The sequence below is a fragment of the Trichoplusia ni genome, unplaced genomic scaffold (genome assembly GCF_003590095.1).
Source record: "Trichoplusia ni isolate ovarian cell line Hi5 unplaced genomic scaffold, tn1 tig00001897, whole genome shotgun sequence".
NCBI classification, from domain to species: domain Eukaryota; kingdom Metazoa; phylum Arthropoda; class Insecta; order Lepidoptera; family Noctuidae; genus Trichoplusia; species Trichoplusia ni.
This window is the reverse complement of record NW_020800164.1, coordinates 1-20373: the sequence shown is the minus strand read 5'-3', so window position 1 is coordinate 20373 and position 20373 is coordinate 1. Positions and strand designations below refer to the sequence as shown.

Below are 20373 nucleotides of genomic sequence, written 5' to 3'. Positions count from 1 at the left end.
CTGATTACAGGTTAATTAGTGTCATTATGGATACTAAGTAAGACAAGTACATAAAAGACGTGATTGAGCATCCATATTTAACCAAATAATTATTTAAAAACAACAATATGTTCGATATATCGTTGTCTTATTATTTCGAAATATATAACATCTTGATTGAGAGTTTAATCATCGCAGCATTCCATTTTATTACGATACACTGACTGATTAAAAGAATGCAGTGATTATGTAATCGCTGGAGCGACACCACCAAGTTTCGAATATTGCATAATATGCTTGCTTTATTGCATTTCTATGAGAAACCGGAATATATCATTAATAGCAAGGTCGACGTACTGGCAGACGAGCACTCAGAAGCCTAACTTGCACTGTTTACGCCTGGAGAGTATGCTAGGCTCGCTAGACCGGAGTTCTAGCTGATACGTGAATGATATACTAGTGAAGGCGAATCGGTTGTTGTCAAGTTTCCTAGTTCACAAAATTTCGAATTTGCTTGTTGACCGGTATAGAAGCGCGCGTGGGCGCTTGCGGGCGTATGCGGGCACGCCGTGAGACCGGCCGCGACCTTGCGCCGGCGCACTGTCTCCTCTTTATGTTTGTTTTCGTCGCACGATGACCGATACGCACTGTCACAGCACTGCCGATGCCAACAATTCTACTGCATGTTTTCATTTTCAAGTATTAAGGTTAAACGAACATTTTAGAATCGTAAACCACACACGAGTATCTAATAGTACCGGAGGCGGTGGGCTATTTTTAGTTCCTTACTCAGTGACCTCTAATACAACTTGTTAATTGTAAACATTGAACCTGTTTTGTATCTACTGCAGGTATTTATCTCTTCAAAATTGCAAAATAGCCGTGTTCATGTTCTGACAGTTGGTAGACTATGCAAAACATAATCATTATATTTTTAGAGAGTTCGTGAATTACGTGTTGCTGCGAAGGAATGTGGTTCTTACTCTGCAAAGCAAAGAGTAGCTGTGGAGCGATTCTAATTAGTTGTGAGGGTGTGAGTAATGTTAAAGACATTTAAATATCAACTGAGTCTACTAATCTCTAATAATATTATAGTTGCCTCAGTTTTTTTTAGCTTAGCTATGTTTATTTTTATTTATACATACGAATATATTATCTAAAACATTTACTTAAACAACTTAATTTTAACAAGCCACATCCAATCTATACACTTCAATTAAAATTATAAATATTGGTTAAACAACTATATTGAGTGAACAAATTGGCTGTACCAGGTACTCTTATTAATTGGCTGAGTACGAGCCGGGTTTCATAAGGAACTACTCCAGCTCCGTTTCCGGAGTAATGGGTGGAGACTAGAGCAACATTTAACTATTACTCATATCTATGTATAGTTTTCTTTCCAGTAGTTTGTACTCTTCGCCATTACCTACTGAAAGTGCGATTATCACTCATATACGTTATATTAATGTGGAAGGACTACATGATGTGGAAATATTGTGTTAATGATTTATGTAAAATTATTGCTAACGTGGCAATCCATTTCCTTCTTAACGATACAAAACTATATAATTTAAAACAATCAGTTTTTTTTTCAACTAAAGATATACAAAAGCTACTGAAAGATAAGAAACAACCTAAAGTAGAATATGTTGCGATTACATTAATTAGGTTTGTGCAACATTATTTGTCAAAATATAGCTGTTAACTAAATATCGTGGCAGTTAGTGGACACACATCATGCTGTAACACTCTGCTTGCACTTGTTATTGCCTGGAACTTCATATTTATCCTCATGCTAGTCTTTCTAGGTTTAATTATAATTAAAATAAAACAGTTAGGTTTCATCATTTTATAAAGTGCTCGCTTTTGCCTCCTTTTTAAATGTGTAAGGTGACCAGACCTAACGATTTGAATAGGACAGTGATTTTTTTATAACTACTACTGGGTGTACGAGCCTGACTCGCACTTATCTCGGGATTTTCAATTATTGGCGACTTGATATTTGACCTAAATAAACCACTATCCCGTTTTGAGTCAGAATAAATGGTCACGTTATGTATATACATACGGTATCTAGCGCTAGTTCGAAGTATGTTCGATAACGTATGTAATGAATAATGATCAACTCATTATGATAATCATTTAGAACTTGTTATCATACGGCATGCGGAGGTAGAGGCCACATCAAATCCGTATTCGTTTTATGACTGTTTTTTTTAAATTGAGCAAGTCACGTATACTTATGTATAATGTTACTTATGAGAGTGCTATCTAACTGAGCTGCGTTGCTAACGTTGATTACTGCACAGTCCTGAGTGCTAGACGCCAAATGATTCGTGTATGGCGGGCGAGCCGTGCTCCGAGAGCCCGTGAGTTGAGTGTCTGGAAAGTTTCCAGCGTTAGCGACAGTCGGCAGCTGATCGAAGAGTTAATAGGTCAGCGGGAACGCACGGCCGGCTCTCCGATACAGAGTGACGCGCCACACTGCCCCACATACAGCAACACACGAAGCGACGCCCACATCGCACAACACTTACTAGTACATATAATATCAGTAGGTGCAACTAAATGTCACCTGTTCGTACATCCTGATGGAATCACCCTGAACCTGGGTTACTTAGAAATCTTTAAAATATATTTTATGGTATATAGTAACCCTTGTAAAAAAACTCAAATTCTGCGTCTACCTGCTTAAACAGTAGCTCTTTTCGGATGCTGGTCTCTGATCTGAATCTAGTCATGAACCCAAAACGTCATAATTCTCCCAAAACGCTAAGTAATGAGGCGTTTCATACAAGATTTATTTAAGAGTTCCATATTCAAGTGCAAGTGTAAAAACACAATCCCATCACCAAAGCTAGGCTATCTGCCCGACTCTGTGTATCCGACATCACCAGGTCGTAGCTACCTCATAAACAGTTATATCGATATATTCTTAAGTTTCAGAGTTAATATATTTCTGTGTGTCTGTGCTCCGCTGCACGGCCCTCGCCGGAGCGTATCGTTTGGAAAGCCCCCAGGTGGCCCAATAGCATTGTCTGCATATCAGCTTTTGGCTAGTGCTCTTACTTATGCTATTACGAACTTATCTGTTATGACATATACTCGTAGCTCTCGTGTACTGCTACACTCTTGTGCACTAACGATTGTAAAGAGATTTAGTTAGACAGAAATTATAATTTCAGGCCTTACGCTGCGTAAGAGCCTACTACGAGTACGTGGTTTTTAGAAAATTCGTATTTTTTGACGGTTTTAGAATTTCATTTCCAAGGACCATGGAAAATGTATGAAACAAATATAGATATTACTCATAACTTATGACGCTTAATAATGTTTTCACTCACATTCACTGATAAAACTTGTAATCAGTTTTAAAATAATTATCGTTCAAACAATAAGATTCATTAACGATAACATTACAAGCAAATTTTCATTACTGACAAGCGACAAAACAATTAAAAAAAAGGTAATTTAAAATGATCATAGTTAATTAATGTAGTTGTTTGTTTGCTTAAACTCAATGAGTGAGGTCTATTTTGATCAACGCGTGATCGGTGTGTTTTAAATCAAGTAAACCGTTGATTCATTAGTTCACGGAAACTCTGTCACTAATGAGTAAAGATACCAATATTGATCATAATAAGGCCAGTGTTTACATGACGCGGTGAGTCATGAGCGTGACGTCACCGCCGCCAGAGCTTGGCCGCTGTGGGACGCGCGCTCCCCGCAGCCAGCCCGCGCCAACCCGCGCCAGTCTGCAGTGTCCGATACTGGCGAGATTTACTTTCTATCGGGAGTAACACACATTCATATCATATTACCATTAGCCGAATTTCCTTGCTCATATTTATACAATAATCACTCTCTGTCTAGCGAAAACAGGCCTTATACTTAATTCAGGGAACATAAGGTATCATTAGTCATGTGGGATGTTACGCGTATTGATATTTCCCTCGTATCTTTTATCATCTTCTTGCAGAATAACGCAACGACTGAAAATAATCTTGATGCAGTGAACGGTAGGCGTGTATTGTATTGATCTGGTGTGAATCTGTGTGCAACAGTTTGCGAACGCGATGCTCTGAAGAGAGCGAGCGAGCCAGCCGTAATTAAATACAGCGGTGCACCGCTCTGCTAGTTATTGATCACCCTCGTATTCGTACACCATTTTGTGCATAATGCAATCAATCTGCCTGAAGGCGCCTTTCATCTCAAGGAGCTTCTCACGACACCCCTCATGTTGACCTCGTTAATGTCTACTCAGGCGTTATATTGCCGTCGCCAGTAGCATATTAATGAGCACTTAGCTCGCCATTATTTCGTCGCCGTCTAGTGCTGGTGCTCCCAGCACGGTAGGTACGCGGCGTGCGCAGGTGTTATCATTAGTGCGTGGATTATGTATCGCGGATATTGCTAGTTGCAGCATGACTCACTTTCTTTGTGCAATTGATATCTTCGCTATTTAGCACTTGTTCTAGTTGGCTGCCAAATATTATGTTTGGTCTGCTTTTGTTTGAAGTCTGTTTGAAGTTACGTTTGATAATGGTAACCAACACTATAATACGGAATTTGGATAGCATCAAGGAGGAGGAGAAGAATGGATGAAGCACAAACTTCATACCCAATACCTAGGTACATGCTCTTTTTTATTTCTGCTATAAACTGTCATGAACCGATGAATGAATCAATGCAAATGCCTTTACCACAAGTAGGTTTCCTACGACGACATCGTTACCACCACCGTGACCACTGAAGAGTGGTTGAGTGTACTACTGCAACTATAGCTTGTGTTCAACCGACTACTTACCAATAATAGCTTGATACAAGCGTTACATAAATAAATCAGTATTGATTTTATAACTTGTGGTGGACTAGCATTGTGCGGCGAATTTTATAGGTAATGTTCCTGACATGATAAACATTTGAACAGCTTACCAAGCCCTCCTCAGTTCCCTCTGCTATAGAAGTAATAGACGATTACACGAGTCCTTGGCGGGTCGTGCTCGGGCGCTCCACTCTCGGTGCACTCGCACTGCAGGTGTCGTGTTACATTCGAGACGGGCGCACAATACAGCCCTAGTTAAGTCCATTGTACTTTAATATGTAGGTTGTAGCAGCTAGACGAAAAAACCGAATCTTAAAACCTTAAAACCTATTTGCCCAACGATATCTGGCTCTATAACCCTTTGTCGTTCACCTATACATATTGCAAGAATGAGAACTTCATTTGGATTTTTCTAATGCCTCCCGTGTATTTGATATTTATTGTACTCAAATAGTGCAGTATTTATATGTAATCAATATTACACCAGATTCTAGAATAACTTTGGTGAAAAATTTATATGGCTCTATATTTTTTCTAGAGTTATCCCTACCTTATTTTTTTTTTTTGAATTCTTTCCTCTGTTACAAGAGCGTCTCTCCCCACGAAAGGCTCACAAATCACAAAGTAGTTTATCATCGCCCCGTCATTTTGATTCAAAAGGTAACAACGTTTCTGCTGTATAACCAAGAGCAGACGATATCACAAATGTGTGCGTGCTGCGCGTGCGCATGGCACCACGCCTGTACTGGATGTCGACAGCGTCAACCTTTGACTTCTTTCATTATACTCATACATTTGAGAATTTCTGCATATAACGCCGCGATTGTATTTTAATCGTACACCAATAGATTCAGATCAATAGTCAATGTTGTATTCAACTGAATGATATGCTTAATTTAATAATATAAAGAGTTATTATCATGTCCTAGCGTTACGATAGTTTCATTTTGATGAACAAAGTATAAAATTCAATAATTATTTCAGCTGTCACATCTGTGTAGACTGGTCTGCTCTTTAAACTATTTAATTAATTATCAGAAAGGCCATGGCCTAGTGTCTAATTAACCTGGTAGTTATCTGTGGCGGCGACCTGCGCCGGAGGGTTGATACACTCCTGTGACAATGATCATGCAAATCTATAATTATAATGAACAAGTACCGATGGTGCACCGTATTAAGTATAATTAGTTCTATGTTACGTTACAATAAATCTCTACACAATACAACGTTTATAAAATAGTAAAGGGTAGTAACATCGGCAATGTAAGATAGTAAAAAATATAGGGAATCGAGCTTTTATAGTTTTTTTTAAGCTTTAATTCTAATTTAAACGAATAATTGGAAAGGAGGGCAGCAGCCCTCCTTTCCAATTTCATCATCAATAAATAAACCAGGGCCCCAATTCTGCTATTTACAATGTCCTATGAATGAATGAAATTGGCTTAAAATTACAATTTCCGTATTCTCTTAAACATTTTTCTACATAATAATTGTAAATTCAGTACGGGGCGGTACACTAAAGGTCAATACAATTAACTTCCAATTATTGTATTGGCAAGATGCTTAAGAAAATCCGAATAATTTCAAATTTAGCCTAATTGCCATTCATTCATCGGCCATTGTAAAATAGCAGAATCGGGGCCCAGGAGCTGTTGTGTTGTGTTGTGTTCGAAAGAAAATTAACGCAGGATACGGCTGTACTGAAATAGTACTAAAATATATTACAGCAGTATGACTGCCGTTATCAGTAAAGATGATTTTATCAGCTTAGCTATGCCTGATAAGGGACGTGTTATCGACACTGCTTTTTGGGCCTCGTTGCAATCGATTTGATAATAATTTGATCAACTGAGTAACATTCCATTATAAAATGGAAAGTTTTTTACTTTGATACTTAAGCAGAAACTTTTGAATCGTTACATTGTTGCTTCTAGTTGCGCGGTTTAAAATTTCAATACTCAATACTTTTATTGTATGTTGTTGTTTTATTCCATGTGTTGAAAATGAACAGAAATTGATGTGTTACAAACATTTCATTCCAGTGGAGGAAAACTGGCAAAAAACTTCACCCGTTACCGTTTTAAAAATAGAGAAATACTAATAAATTAGTGCAAGTAACAAAACGAATTAATGTCCTAGTAGTAATGGTCTAATTAAAAAAAGGCTGATTCGTCAGACTAGCTAAATTCAAGTCATCTTTGACGTGAACACGTTATCAAACACAAATCTCGCGAAACATGACACAAAACAAACTGCGACTTGCGGCCGCGGCAAGTGACGTCAGCGTGCCACTAGAGCAGTGGGTACGACGGCGCCTATTTTCTCTCAGTTTTGTATGTCTGACTTCAGCTTCAGTCTCATATAATAATTTAGAGAGCATCTCTTGTTATCTTCTGCTCAGTATCACGACTAACCAACCGCTAAGCTCGCCACAGCACAGCTACTAATAGCCATTGTATTGTTATCTCATCATTGTATTAAAATTGTGTGAAACTGAAGGCACACGCCAAGGTAAGGTCGTAGTTGGTCATTGTTTAAGACGTTCAGTGGCGATACCGTCGTCTTGTAAATTGAACATTTTTGTAAATGTGAATAATTATTGATGACGACAATGGTCAATCAGTGATTTGCATATAATTTTGCTAAAATAGCCGTGGACTGCTTACGTGTACAATATAATTCTAATTTTATTATATTAAAAAGACCGTTAGAGAAGACATCGATTTCCTCATAATGCTATTAAAATAGATCGTTCTTGGTTTTACCCTATAAACATATCTAATTACAGATGACCGAGTCAGAAAAGTACTGTAATGACATCACGAGTGTTGCCGCAGTATAGTTGTGGATTGAAATGAGTTGCTGCTGTGTGAGTCAGCGCACACTCTGCGTTACTACGTAGTCGTACTATGCTAAAGAATTAGCGAAGTCTTTAAATTAAATTAAACAGCTTAGCTGCCGATATCTCATTAGCCGGTGCAGTGGCACCTAACCACGGCGCATGAGTAATTCATAGAGATTATACGTAACGACGGGAAATAATACTGATTAGTAGTGATTAGATACCTGCAATTGATAAGAGAATTTTAATGAAATAATATAATGCTTCGGATTATCGAAGTATAGTAATATTTGTATACGTATTGGAATAATGAAAATAAATAATTACTCGTACAATATGTTGAAGATTTCATTAGTACTTATTTAATAAAAAGGTGCTTTTAGTCTCGCGCATTTCATTCAAACCAGTCTGGTTTATCAATACGCCTGAATAACCCGATAGATGTTAGCGTTAGGAATTCCGTATTTCCATAGAAATGATTACACTTGATCGCTAGAATATTGGTGCATCAATGACTTTCTGTATAAACGCGCGCGGCGTCTCCTGCGCGCTGGTTGACAAGTGTCACGAGTGACATTCACACATGATTGTCGGCTGGGTGTTAATTGGCTCGTGTGCCTTCTCTAAGAGCTGTGTATAAGTGTGTTTGCCTGTAATCATCGCTTCACGGTGACTTGTATCCGCGAATACTCGACTACGCTTGTGGGTGTGAAGTACACACTACACTTTAATTGTCAAACCGGTAATTATCGTAATTATGGAAACATGAAGCTAATCTCAATAAACATTTGCTGTTGTTCTGAAAGGAAATGAGTCAACCGGTTGTGAACGTATTATGTAGTACTTGAATTGTTTCTTATTCTTACTTTCTAGTCTAATGGGCCACCTTTTTGCTTCCACGTTTAAAGTAATTAATAGTTGTACTGGATACCATAAATACTACTTCTTTAAACGGTATAAAAATTGTCAAAAAAGTCGAATATCAACAACATTTATATCATGTACAATTTGATTTATATCTTAAACCCTCGTTTTGATAACAGGCGGATGAATTGTTTCACCATGTTATTCAACCATTCAATGATTATATACCATGAATGAGGCGTGCCGCACTCGAGGCCTGACTTAAGGATTACTGTATGGATCTATTCATAGTTATTCGTGTACTTATACAATAGAAACGAACATTGAATGCACTAACTGTAACCGTGTATTGAGATTAAAGTTATGTTAGGAGAACATGTTGGTCTGGAATTCTTGGAGAAGTTATGGATATGGTTACTGGATTTTTTGACCTTCCTGTGTAGAATATTATATTTATATTATTGTTCTAAGTGTATGACGTGTGTGTGGTGCAGGTGTTCTGCGACATCGTGGTGCGCGATGGGGAGATGGTGTGCGTGGAGCTGGTGGCGCGCGGCCGCGGCTGCGCGGCGCAGGCCGTCATCTTCCTCGGCTCCATACGCTACGATATTCTCACCAGGGTCTACGACTCCAGGGTAAGCGTCTCTGACTGACCGCCAGACATGTATTTTGGCCACATAACTGCTCTAGACTAAGTACTGTATACATAGTTTGTATTGATTTATATGTGTAATTTATAGTTCGCGCATCAATGTGGCGCCCGCCGCGTGTAGCCGCACTATTTTCTTCAGGCTCCTTGTAATCCGCAAACATGGCAGTGCTTTTCACGGCCAAAACTTATCATGTGCGAACAATGTAGCTGCCTTATCACAATTTATTTATTGACGTCAGATTAGCTATCACCAATGCTTGGCGTATGTTTTATTATATACGTAGCCTCTTGATCGTTCTGGTCCAAACATGTTTGATGTTGATTTTGACCTGTCTAGAGCCCGCATGAATGTGTTCTCATGATGAAGGTTCGCTTCCTGCGTCGGAGGGCGCATGTCCAGCAACAAGTGTCATGGCGACCGCCCACTAATTGACGGATACGGATTATTAAAAGCGCTTTCGTGTGTACCGTCCACATCGCATGTCACCGAAATACTATACTTATGAATATTGAAATTACTTTGTATTTATAAAAGTACTTTAAATATTTTAGTGGTAGTATATGTACCTAATGGCAATATTAGGAATAAGGGATAAAATTTTGCACGGAACTACGTGAGGTTTATGTGATTGTTTTATAAGTTCCCGGCAAGAGACAAAATAAGCTATTCTGATATAAAATTTACGGAGCCTAAACAAAATCTGAATCTCTTAATATGCTTGCCATAAACCGCGAACGCACGAAACAATGTTTTGGCTGTGTTCTCAATAAGTGCCAGTGATGTGAGCCAGTGCTTGGTGTGACACAAAACAAATATATTGTTTAATTATTTGATAACATTAAAATATGGTGTTATAATTGTTGGTATGACCAATTCTTTCATCGCGTCTTCACAATGAGCGGCAAATAATCTAATTTGGCATTCGATTTCAAAAGAACTTTCTCGAATGAAATGGCGAACATGTTCATCGTTATCTTACTTGAAGTATTCGCCGTGGTGTCGGCCTCCCTCTTATCAAGTCCCTGTCGCTTAGCGGAGCCTCACACTTGACAGATTATACTATCAATTCGTATCCCTCCATGTATTTTCAGCTTAGATCAAGTTACTATTGCAGATATCGTGATAATATCGTTGCTCCATATCGAATGCCGTGACCAACCGACAATACGAACGCTATTGGGAATGTTAATAAGATGTGCAGACTCTCAATCTGCAGTAATCGGTCGCACTCGTTGATGCTTTGTCTTTATTTAAAACAACTCAGTATGTAGCGTGCTAGATTGAATGGTTTGTGCGCAGTGCAGCCGTACTAGCTCAATCAATTTCAAGGCATTCCATTGTGCCCCCTTTACAGGCTACGTTAGTTAGAGTAGTTTTTTAGATCACCTATGTGTAACGTATTCAAGATGTGAAAGACTCGTTCGTTACAGACATATGTATAACAGGAGAGTTGTTTGATGTACGTGAGTTATTTACATGTTTTAACTGTAAATAAATAACTCGCCCTAGCAGCAAGCCTCGACGGTTTCATACGATGACGGTTTTAACGACGCAGTGGTTATAGTGACCAGTGCTTCATAAAGAACTAATGGAACGCAAGTGTAGCACCCAGTAGCAACTACACTTACCTACATCAGCTTGAGCCTTGATTGACTTCAGCTAATCTAACTCTACGACGTGTTTAAGAATTGACATACGTAGATTATAGTATGCTCGTGTCACGACCAAAACATTGTAAATAATCTAGGGCTTGGAGTATGAACTAATACTGATCTGTGTAATATCTTCACGTAGAGTAGGTACATTGCTCGACTATTCTAATTATCTAGTGACAACGAAGTATAAATAGTACAGACGCCACGTGTAGTGGCTCAACTATTTGGACTGTTCGGAATTAAATACGTTCGAATGCTTGAGCTCTTGCTCTCTCTCGGCAACGAGAATCAATTATTAGTAAGTAGAAACAAAGTTATGAGTTTCGCAAGTTTCAGACTGCGCCTGTCAGTACGTAATATATTCAGGCGCCCGCGATACACTACAGCGCTGCAGCGGCAAGTTCCGTATCTTGTTGTTGTGCAACGATTGTTTTATAAACCGCGTTACGTTCGTACGGCGAGACTTCTTCCAAAACAAGTACTTGCAGAGCGCGACTGCGTGTGGGAACGACCAGCTATTGGCCACCGCCAGCCACGGGCAGCCACTGCCAGCGGACACGTCATTCACTTTGAATTGGATAATTATTCCGAATAGTGTGTCGTTGATGTTCGTAGACTCGAATCGATCTAAAATAAGGTGTTGCGTCAAGCCTCAGTTACAGCCTTCTTTCCTAGCGCTCGTCCGCGCGGAAAGCTTGGAGATCATTTGATTGCAATTTGCGTACGAATGAGTAATGTACAAGGTCGGCCTCTTTGTGCTACACTTGTTATTCAAGGACATGATTGTTCGGACGTCCGCGCGCTTCATAATCACGTATTTTTTTTAATCTTGCGATTTTGATGACGATAGCAAATAAATTATCGAAAACAAAACTACTTGATAAGCAATCCACGTTTGGTTATTTATTTCCATAGAGAAGGATGTGACGTATAGCTGACCAAAGAAAAATATATTTAACATTGCATTCTACCAATTACAATTGCGGAAATAACAGGCGTTCATTATAATTTTATTTATAATTATGTGTGACAAGTATCGTTAGGACTTTTTGCGGTATTTTTTGTTCCATCTAAAGTGAAGGTTGACCAATAAACAAATTATGTTTTTACGCTTTGTTTTTACGTCACAGAATAAATGCATTTTAATGACGCACTATACTTACTCTAGTTGACCTTTTTGACAGGATGGAAATGGCGCTTGAAGTGATGGATCAGTAATAGTTTTAAAATCTCGAAATAATTTTAGTTTAATTAAAATACTGCCCGTGTTTAGTTGTTACGATTCTAATTTATTTCGTAGTGACGTGTCTCGTAATCTTTCTGTTATTCGTTCACTTATCTTGCATCATAATCCTGGGTTTGTCTTTCGTCGAGGGTTTTTTTCATATATTTTACTTGTTTTACTACGTTCAATCGTAATTTTCTACGATTTACCTACAGCAAGAGAAAATTATACACTTTCGGACCCAAAGAGACACGTGTCCACCTCGCATGTGTGCACCATAACTAGCATGCTTTCACTCTGCGATGGTCTAATCTTATCGGCTCATAAGTGGTGTATTTAATTAATCTTTACTATGGAGTACATATTGCTCTTCAACGACAATAGTGCTCTTACACGACTTAGCTAATTGTATTACCAAATGTTTGCAATCGTTTTGTAATCCAGTAACGAAGAAAAAAATACTTCATATAGGTGTTGGTAGGAAAATTTGTTCCTATCAAATTAATTTGTCGAATAATTATCTTCATCATCATTATGTGGTCGGCATGTATTCCGTGTGAGATCCCCTCGCCTTATGCTGACAGAGATCCCGAGGTGCGTCTATAGCGTCGCGGCGGGCGCCTGACGTCACGCGGCGCCGGCCTTGGGCCTCGGGTATACATCTCGCGCAACACCCTAAATTATCACTGCACGCTTCACCGGAACCGACTGTCTATGGCTGTAGCGGTTCCTTTTATTAACCCCCGACGCAAAAACCACGGGGTGTTATAAGTTTGTATTACGTTAGAATACATTTTTGTCAGAGCCAAATGTCAACAAAAAATCGCACCTTTTTTGACATGTTAGGCTGTATTAAAAAATGAATAAATTTTTTGTAAAGTAGTATTTTAGTTGTGTAGTTTCTATCATTATTTTACCCGAATGTGCCATATTAATATTAAAATAAAATTGTTAAATAATTAAAAAGTGTTTGGGCGCTGAAAATTTAAATAAATAAAAGAAGTGTAAAATTGTTTGGATATGCCTAGTTGCAAAGATTTAGGTCGCTCGCAGATTGCTGCAATTGGCATCAATGGACCGTTATAGTGCGCTCCGCGGGCCTTAAGGACCGGAAGGAAGTCCACGTCGTGCGGGTGATGCGTGCCGTCGCCGCGCCGCGTCGTCAGAGCGCGCGTCACCACCACACTTAATGTGGCGGTGACGTTATTCACTAGCGTTTGTCGTGCAGTGACGTCTGTATCATCGGAACTGCTTTCCAGTGATGACCGGTCATTGCGAATTGGAACCTATCCGGCCTATCCCACTAATATTATAAAGGCGAAAGGGCAAGGTAAGGGCAGGTTACGATTTATTACGAGAAAATATCTTATTTCCTAATCACGCGGACGAAGTCGCGGGTAAGAGCTGGTTTCAATTTATATGTGGACGTTAAATCGATCCTTTTAATTAATCAACATTTCAAGTGTTCTTGTAAGTACTTTTGCTGTTAACGAGTCTGATTAATGGCAGTCTAAATATCGCTATGTATGGTGCGAACAGGCTGTAGATATGACGTCAGCAAGCACTGAGGGCGCCGCCCACGCATCCCTGACGGACCCGTTTTACTGGGAGTGCTGGCGTGCTAGTTGTGGTACTGGTGAATGCGAGCCCGGGCCGGCGCCACCACGTGACTCACAGCACTCAGCATCTCCTGGTGACCGGTGAGCTACAACAGACAATGCGATTGTTATCGACAGACTGAACGTAATGCATCACTCACTACTACGCGGTTGTGACGACACCTTTGTTTTATTTCCCTTGACTATTATGATCAAGGTTAAATCATGGTCATATTACGTCACCGCCCACCGGTCGGCAAACACCTGGAGTTATTGGATTTCCATCATAACTGCGTGATACGCTAGTAATACCTGCTGGTACCCGCATAGAATCTTCATTCAATTTTTAATTCTTCAAATTCCAGACATATTTAACTAATTGCTGAAAATCGGCCGCAAATCATTTATCGATAAGCAAGGAAAATCAAAAACGTATTTATAGATTTCCGATGAAATAAAAGCAATACCTAATACCTATATCCCGTAGTGTATAATTTGAATTTACTTACTTAGTTGAATAAACTAAGTAACAGTTGATTACCTATGTTTGCGTGAACGATTGTGTTTCTGTTAACCTACTAAGTAGTCAATCTGAAATGCTGCACCTGTACAAGCGGTTATTGTATCTGTATGGTACACTTTTTCTTTATAAATATTACAAACATTGTGATTCATAATTGGTTGTTATAGGTTTAACCAACGTGTAATTTTAACTGACAATAATACGCGAGCCGTGTTAAGACTGCGTGATAGATAAAAACGAAAGTTCCGATAGTACAGTAGGTGCCTACACAGTAATAAATAGAGCCCTGTCTGGTCGTCCGTGACGCGGCGCGCGGCGGGCGCGCGGCGGGCGCGTGGCGCCGCCGCGCACAAGTAGGGCGCGAGGGTGCCGGCGCGCGGCGCGGCCTGACTCCTGCCGCTGACATCACTGCACACAGCCGTCGCGCCGCTGCCACCCCTCGAAGCTTTCCGCTTTAAATATTCTTAATAAGCCTAAACTGAATTCAGTCTCAAACTTCACGCCCTATTTTCTTATTGGAGGTCCCGTGGCCTACGTAAAACAACGTTCATTGGTTTGGTATTCCTAATTGTTGTTGATTCACTGTTAATCAAATAATCTTATTATAATACGATTTATACTGAAAATCTGAAAATGGTATTAGTTGAAAGTGGCGTATTGAAACCACGCGTTACGCTTACATGCAGGAGGCTCAACTCCGGCCTACTTAGAATCTGTAATGAAACCTCTTCTCACAGACCGATAGTAATAACCTCAATCGGGACTAACTCTGCGACTAAACAAATAAAGCAAAGGATGATAACATCATCCTTTAACAGAAACAAAAACAAGTTACTTAGATTCGGGACGCCATCGCGCCATCGCAAAGCAGACTAAATAGCTTTAAGCCTCTTTAACATCTTTTGTAACATTATGGAATGCAAATAAATATATGAAATATGTATTGCGTTTGCCTAGACAAAAACATTTTGAGAACATCTCTGCCCGTTGTGAAATGTAAATGTTCGGAGTCAGTCGACCGATAACAAGTGCGATTCATTGCGCTTAGTAATCATGATGTTGTATTAGTGTCGGCACTCGAGGCGGCTCCGCAGCGCGGCTCGCTGTCGAGTAGCTCCAGTAAGAGGGCTCGAGTGCTCTCGGGCCCGCCACTTTGACATTAATACAGAGACAATTTCTGTAGCTTATAACTATTTAAACACTATATAGTTATTGCTAACTTGCCAACATTCTGTAACGCACAAACTAGTTTTAAGTTCGTGCTGTTTTACGATTAACAATACCTACAATAACTCTGCTTCGTCGCTAATCAGGACGCACTGACAGCCAGTAATTATATTGTAAGTAATTGTATCTCGCTAATTAGCAGCGGCAGCTTTCTCTTAATTGAATGAGTGTGTGTTAACATGTGTGAATCATACATTGAACGAGGGAACAATAGTAAGTTGGTAACTGTGTGTGGGGTCGACAACCGAGCGACGTCTTTGACGAAGGGCTCACCACTTGTAAGCCGACGATGAATCATATATGTACTACATTTTCTATATTACTAGACATATTGACTTGAGTGTGACGAATATTAAACATTTGGAGCTCGATTTGTCAATGAATAACTTTACGTTATACACTCAAATGAAGCTGTGACTCACTCTTGTATTTATCATTCCACCCCAGAGGACACGAACGTTCGAGAACAATCTCTAAATGTTTATCACTCCCATATATTTATATATTGTAAACATCCAAATTATATTTTTTGATTATTCAAATGTACGTTTTGACGTCATTATTACAGAAATCTTTGTCTTCAACTTTAAAAACGAAAATTCAATTTTATTTGAATACTGCGCAACAGCCTGATTAAGTCCATTATGTAAATATATGTGAGAACAGCGAAATAGAAGTCGTCCGGAGGTCCGCCCCCGACTGGACTCTGTATCAACCGGTTTGTCTACACTCTACGCTCAGCGCTACGGTGATCAGTACATTGACAAGTTGTTCCACCAGTGCGAGGTATTTTAGCTATGCCGTAGTCGAAACCGGATCACTAGGTGTGTATGATGATTAACATTGAAAACATTTAAATTGCTTGTCACTCGTGACGTGTCATCAATACTTTTTCAAATTGTTTTAATTCCAAAACAATGGGTGTTGTTGTCCACAAGTATCATCAAACAATATACAGTATGTGCGAGAGCGGGGCTGTTGTTATCACCTGGCAGCGGTCGCGTGCGGCCATCTGTTTGGCGGTGACGTCGCAGCTTGTTTACTACGCGGCTAAAAATAAACAATTAAGTTCCCACTACAGACGCCCCCGCCGCGCGCCGCGCGCCAACTCGCTGCGCGATACTGCTCACAAAGCTCCTTTCTTATGCCGTGCTCACTAATCAGCCAGTCTTTGGGTATTATGTATTTCTCATTGACAACTGCATTATTGTCCAATTGTGGGATATTCGCTATGTTATTAATAAGCTTTTCAGTTAAAACAAAATGACGTCCACGAATTTAAATTGAACAAGCGAATGCACAAAGCGACAACAACAAATCTTGCCTCACGAGGCTATGCAAGTGCTGACATCTATCTGAGCGGCGTGGAAACTCTGGCTACGATAGACATTGAATTTATTATTTTGTGTAATGTTCCAGCAAACGTCTCTGTCGACGAAGGTGGCGCAGCGCATGTCATTCGGTCTGCTGGGCGGCAAGACGGCGGCGCGCTGCGAGTTCGTGCGCATGAAGGGCCCGAGCGGCAAGGGCCACGCCGAGATGGCGGTGTCGCGGCCGCACGGCGCCGGGCTCGACACGCCCAGCTCCGAGCCCGGCCTGGCCGCCACCGACATGTGGGACTCCGACTGGGAGGACGACCCCGAGGACATGCTCGTCTACAGGCACCAGGTACGCAACGCACACAGCAGGAGCCTGGCTTAGAGGGCAGTACCCTTGTACTGTACTCTAAACATAAACTACCTATTTCGTTCCTCTTCTCATAAATATATTTTAAAATGTTTAGGCTTCATTATTAGTTTTGAGTTTTCGTTGGTACGCCGACGTGCTAGAAATTTAACAGCAATTCGATCACAGTCAATATGATAGCATGTATAATTATCCAGCGGCGGCTAAGCGACCCTAGCGCCAACATCCATAACTTCGTGCGCGGCGGGTGGCGCACGCGCGACCCGCGCGAGCCGCGCGACAAGAGCCGCTCCGAGAACGAGGGCCTGGACGCGCTCGGCAGCGGCCTGGCGGAGGTGGAGGCGGGGGACCTGCGCGACGGTGAGCAACACTTACTGATTACTCTTCATTGATGTCAGTGTCAATAACAATCGAAATTCGTAACGGCAAATTGAAATTCTTTCGATCTCAATGAAGACGTTTAATGGATCTGATTGGATAAATTAATATGACATTGAATGTTCTTGGTCAATGACTCGAATATGTTCCATTGAGAGAATTTTTATTGTTGTTTTTTTGAGCACATGCTTTTGAGTATCTTTCGGTTGTGTCAACCAAAGTAGTTGCTTATTATGTAGATTGCATTTTTTTACAAACTTGTAGTCGGTTGTTTTTAGTATCCATAGTTCATGCTCTCATGCACGACGCATAGCTTGCACGCCTGAAGCTTGACTCACGAAACGCGTATAGTTAGAGCGCTCGGAGGAAGCCAGCTAGGAGTTTGCCCTGATACATGACGAGCAGTCAGTTAGCCGCGCGAGCGCCGCCGGTAGTCGCTCTGAGCGTGTTCGTAGTGTAGAGGCGTCGGGCGCCGGCACTCATGTGGCTGTTGTCCGTAGAACCGCGGCGGGCGGGGCGCGGGGCGCGGGGGGCGCGGGGGCGCGCGCTAAAGGCTTCCTCCGGGCGCTGGCGCTGCTGCGGGGCCGCGCGCCTGGCGCCCGACATGCGCGACGTGTACCGGCGCGCGCCCAGCGACGTGTCCTCGCCCGCCTGCCTGCGCCGCGTCACGCCGCGCCGCCGCTCCGCCGTGGCCGCGCCCACGCCGCCGCCGCTGCGCCGCCTGGCCGCGCCCGCCCCCGCCGACCCCGACTGCGAGCCGTGCGAGCTGGGCGCCGACGCGGCCGCGCTGGACGAGGCCGAGCCGCCGCGCGCCGCCTGCGAGGCGGAGCTGGCCGCGCGCCTGGCGGGCCACGGCGAGCGCGTGCGCGGCGCGGAGGAGCTGCCGGCCGAGGCGGGCGAGGGCGCGGGCGGGGGCGCGGGCGCGGGCGGGGGCGCGCGCGCCTACGTGACGCTGCCGCGGCGGCGCGGCGTGGCGGCGGCGCTGTTCCGGCGCGCGCGCCTGCCGCCGCGGCGCCGCACGCCGGACGGGACGGACATCTACTACTGGTGCGACGTGCCGCGCCAGCCGCGCTCCGGTACGCGCCCAGCCGCACACACGCTGTGTCCACAGCTCACGCTCAGCTGTAGGCACAGCGGCCGCCATGCCTGAAGCCCATCACTTCTGGAGATTTATACCAAAACCAACTTTGTCGCGTCGCCTAGCCTTGCTTCCCACCGGCTTAACTCGAGTAACTGAACTAGTACCACCCTCCATCAATTGATATCTTAGCACTATCACCACCACAAAACGCGTCTCTTTGACCGGACGTGACCTTAATTTTCGTCACAACTTCAAGTCTCCTATGTTTGTTAACTTTATTCATTTCACAACTTAGGACTTACTAAATATAATTTGTCTTGAGTAATGATATTGTTAACATGGTATGTGTGGTATTCCAGAGCTGGACGACGGCGCGTACAACCCGCTGTGGGCGATGCGCGGCTTCACGCAGACCTTCCACTTGTGGAAGGAGGGAAAGCGCGCGCAGTCCACGCCGCTCAACGCGTACCTCACGTACGTCACGCTGCCCTGGTGGACCATAGCGAAAGGTAAACAGACCCGCTCTACTTATCACATGATCACAGTTATAAGGCTTGTCTAAAGAGACGCCATACAATTTAAAAATGTCTATTTCTCTTTGACAAACCAAATTAAATAAAAATTAATCGCCTGCCCCCCAGACATCCTCGACCACCGCGAGGAGCCGGTACTGACGTTCTGAAGGCTGCCGCCGCTGATCGAACCCGACTCACTTCTCCACTGCACTATTAACTACGACCCGAAAACGATACCCGTTGAGACGACACCGTAAGTTTTATAATAGCTGTCCAAGACAGGTTTATATAAATGTAATTATATGATAATATATAACTCTTCGATATGTTCCATGCAAATAGTGCTCATTGTGTTACTTGCCAGCGACTTGCCCGCTTATCATGAACTCTTGAACTAGGAGCTGACCTGTTGCCTTGTGGAAGCGGGTCGCAGTTTTGCTCAGACTAGAACGCTGTCCCACTTCCACAATAACAAGATGTCGATGGTTTAAGAGCTCATAGTACAGGCACTCACTCGATTCCCACAGTAACGTACTATTTTTGGTTCAACGTTGTGTATTTTGAGCTAAATTTAGGTATATTTTGATTGTTTTATGAAGGGATCAAGAACAGTTGTTAAATAGTTAGTTTCTGTAATAAGCTGACAAACCGAAGCACATTATATGGTAATGTTGTGTCGCAGGGAATGCCCATTGCCCATGCCTTATATTCGTGGCATCTCTGGAGTATTTGAGTGTTGTATGTCGTGGTGATCGCTTCAGAGCTTGCGTTGCCATTCTGCGATAATTTGTGACCGCCTTCACGAATAATTGAAGCAAAACTAACCCTCTTGCACACGGGTAAAAATATAAACAGACACAGGCACCCCAACCTTAATGTATCCGCTGTCTGTTTGTCCGAATAGATTAAGCTATTTCCGTATCTGTCTTTATCGCCGTATCAGCAAATAATGCAAGACCACATTTGTTCCCTTTAAAGAGCTTTCTAATTTTTAAAGAAGTTGACACACACGTAAAGAGTGATTTTCGTAAGAGCGACTTTTTATAATCTGTGTAAAATGGCAGCACGCCTCCGCGACTTAAAATTTTGTTTATTGTTCAAGAGCAAGCAGTATTTTATCATATCTTGATTTATTTCGATTCAGTAAATCGGCGTAAAATAGAAATTGACTTTAAACTGAATCGTTATCGTGATTTCCGCTACTTTTTGTTCATTTAAGTGTTTTGTCATTTTTTCTCTTTTAACTGATCATGTACCAGGTGGTAATAATTGCAATACCTAAATTTCAAGCCGATTTAAGTAGGTATACTAGGCCGAGA

At 41.9% G+C, this 20373-nt stretch overlaps 1 protein-coding gene across 4 annotated transcripts in view; it reads left to right on the top strand.

Moving 5' to 3' along the window:
* Positions 1-20360, top strand: part of LOC113507385 (uncharacterized protein KIAA0930 homolog) — a 29430-nt gene extending 9070 nt beyond the window's left edge. For 2 of the 4 annotated variants that reach the window (XM_026890243.1, XM_026890242.1), the window contains 5 exons: positions 9008-9148; positions 16814-17062; positions 17278-17440; positions 18899-19048; positions 19181-20360. In XM_026890243.1, coding sequence (XP_026746044.1) covers positions 9008-9148; positions 16814-17062; positions 17278-17440; positions 18899-19048; positions 19181-19221 — 744 coding nt within the window. In that variant the 3' untranslated portion in view covers positions 19222-20360. Of the gene's footprint in view, positions 1-6969; positions 8392-8420; positions 8787-9007; positions 9149-16813; positions 17063-17277; positions 17441-18898; positions 19049-19180 lie in introns of those variants that run through there. The other 2 variants (XM_026890244.1, XM_026890245.1) reach the window with 2 other exon arrangements.
* The last annotated feature ends 13 nt before the right edge of the window (positions 20361-20373 follow it).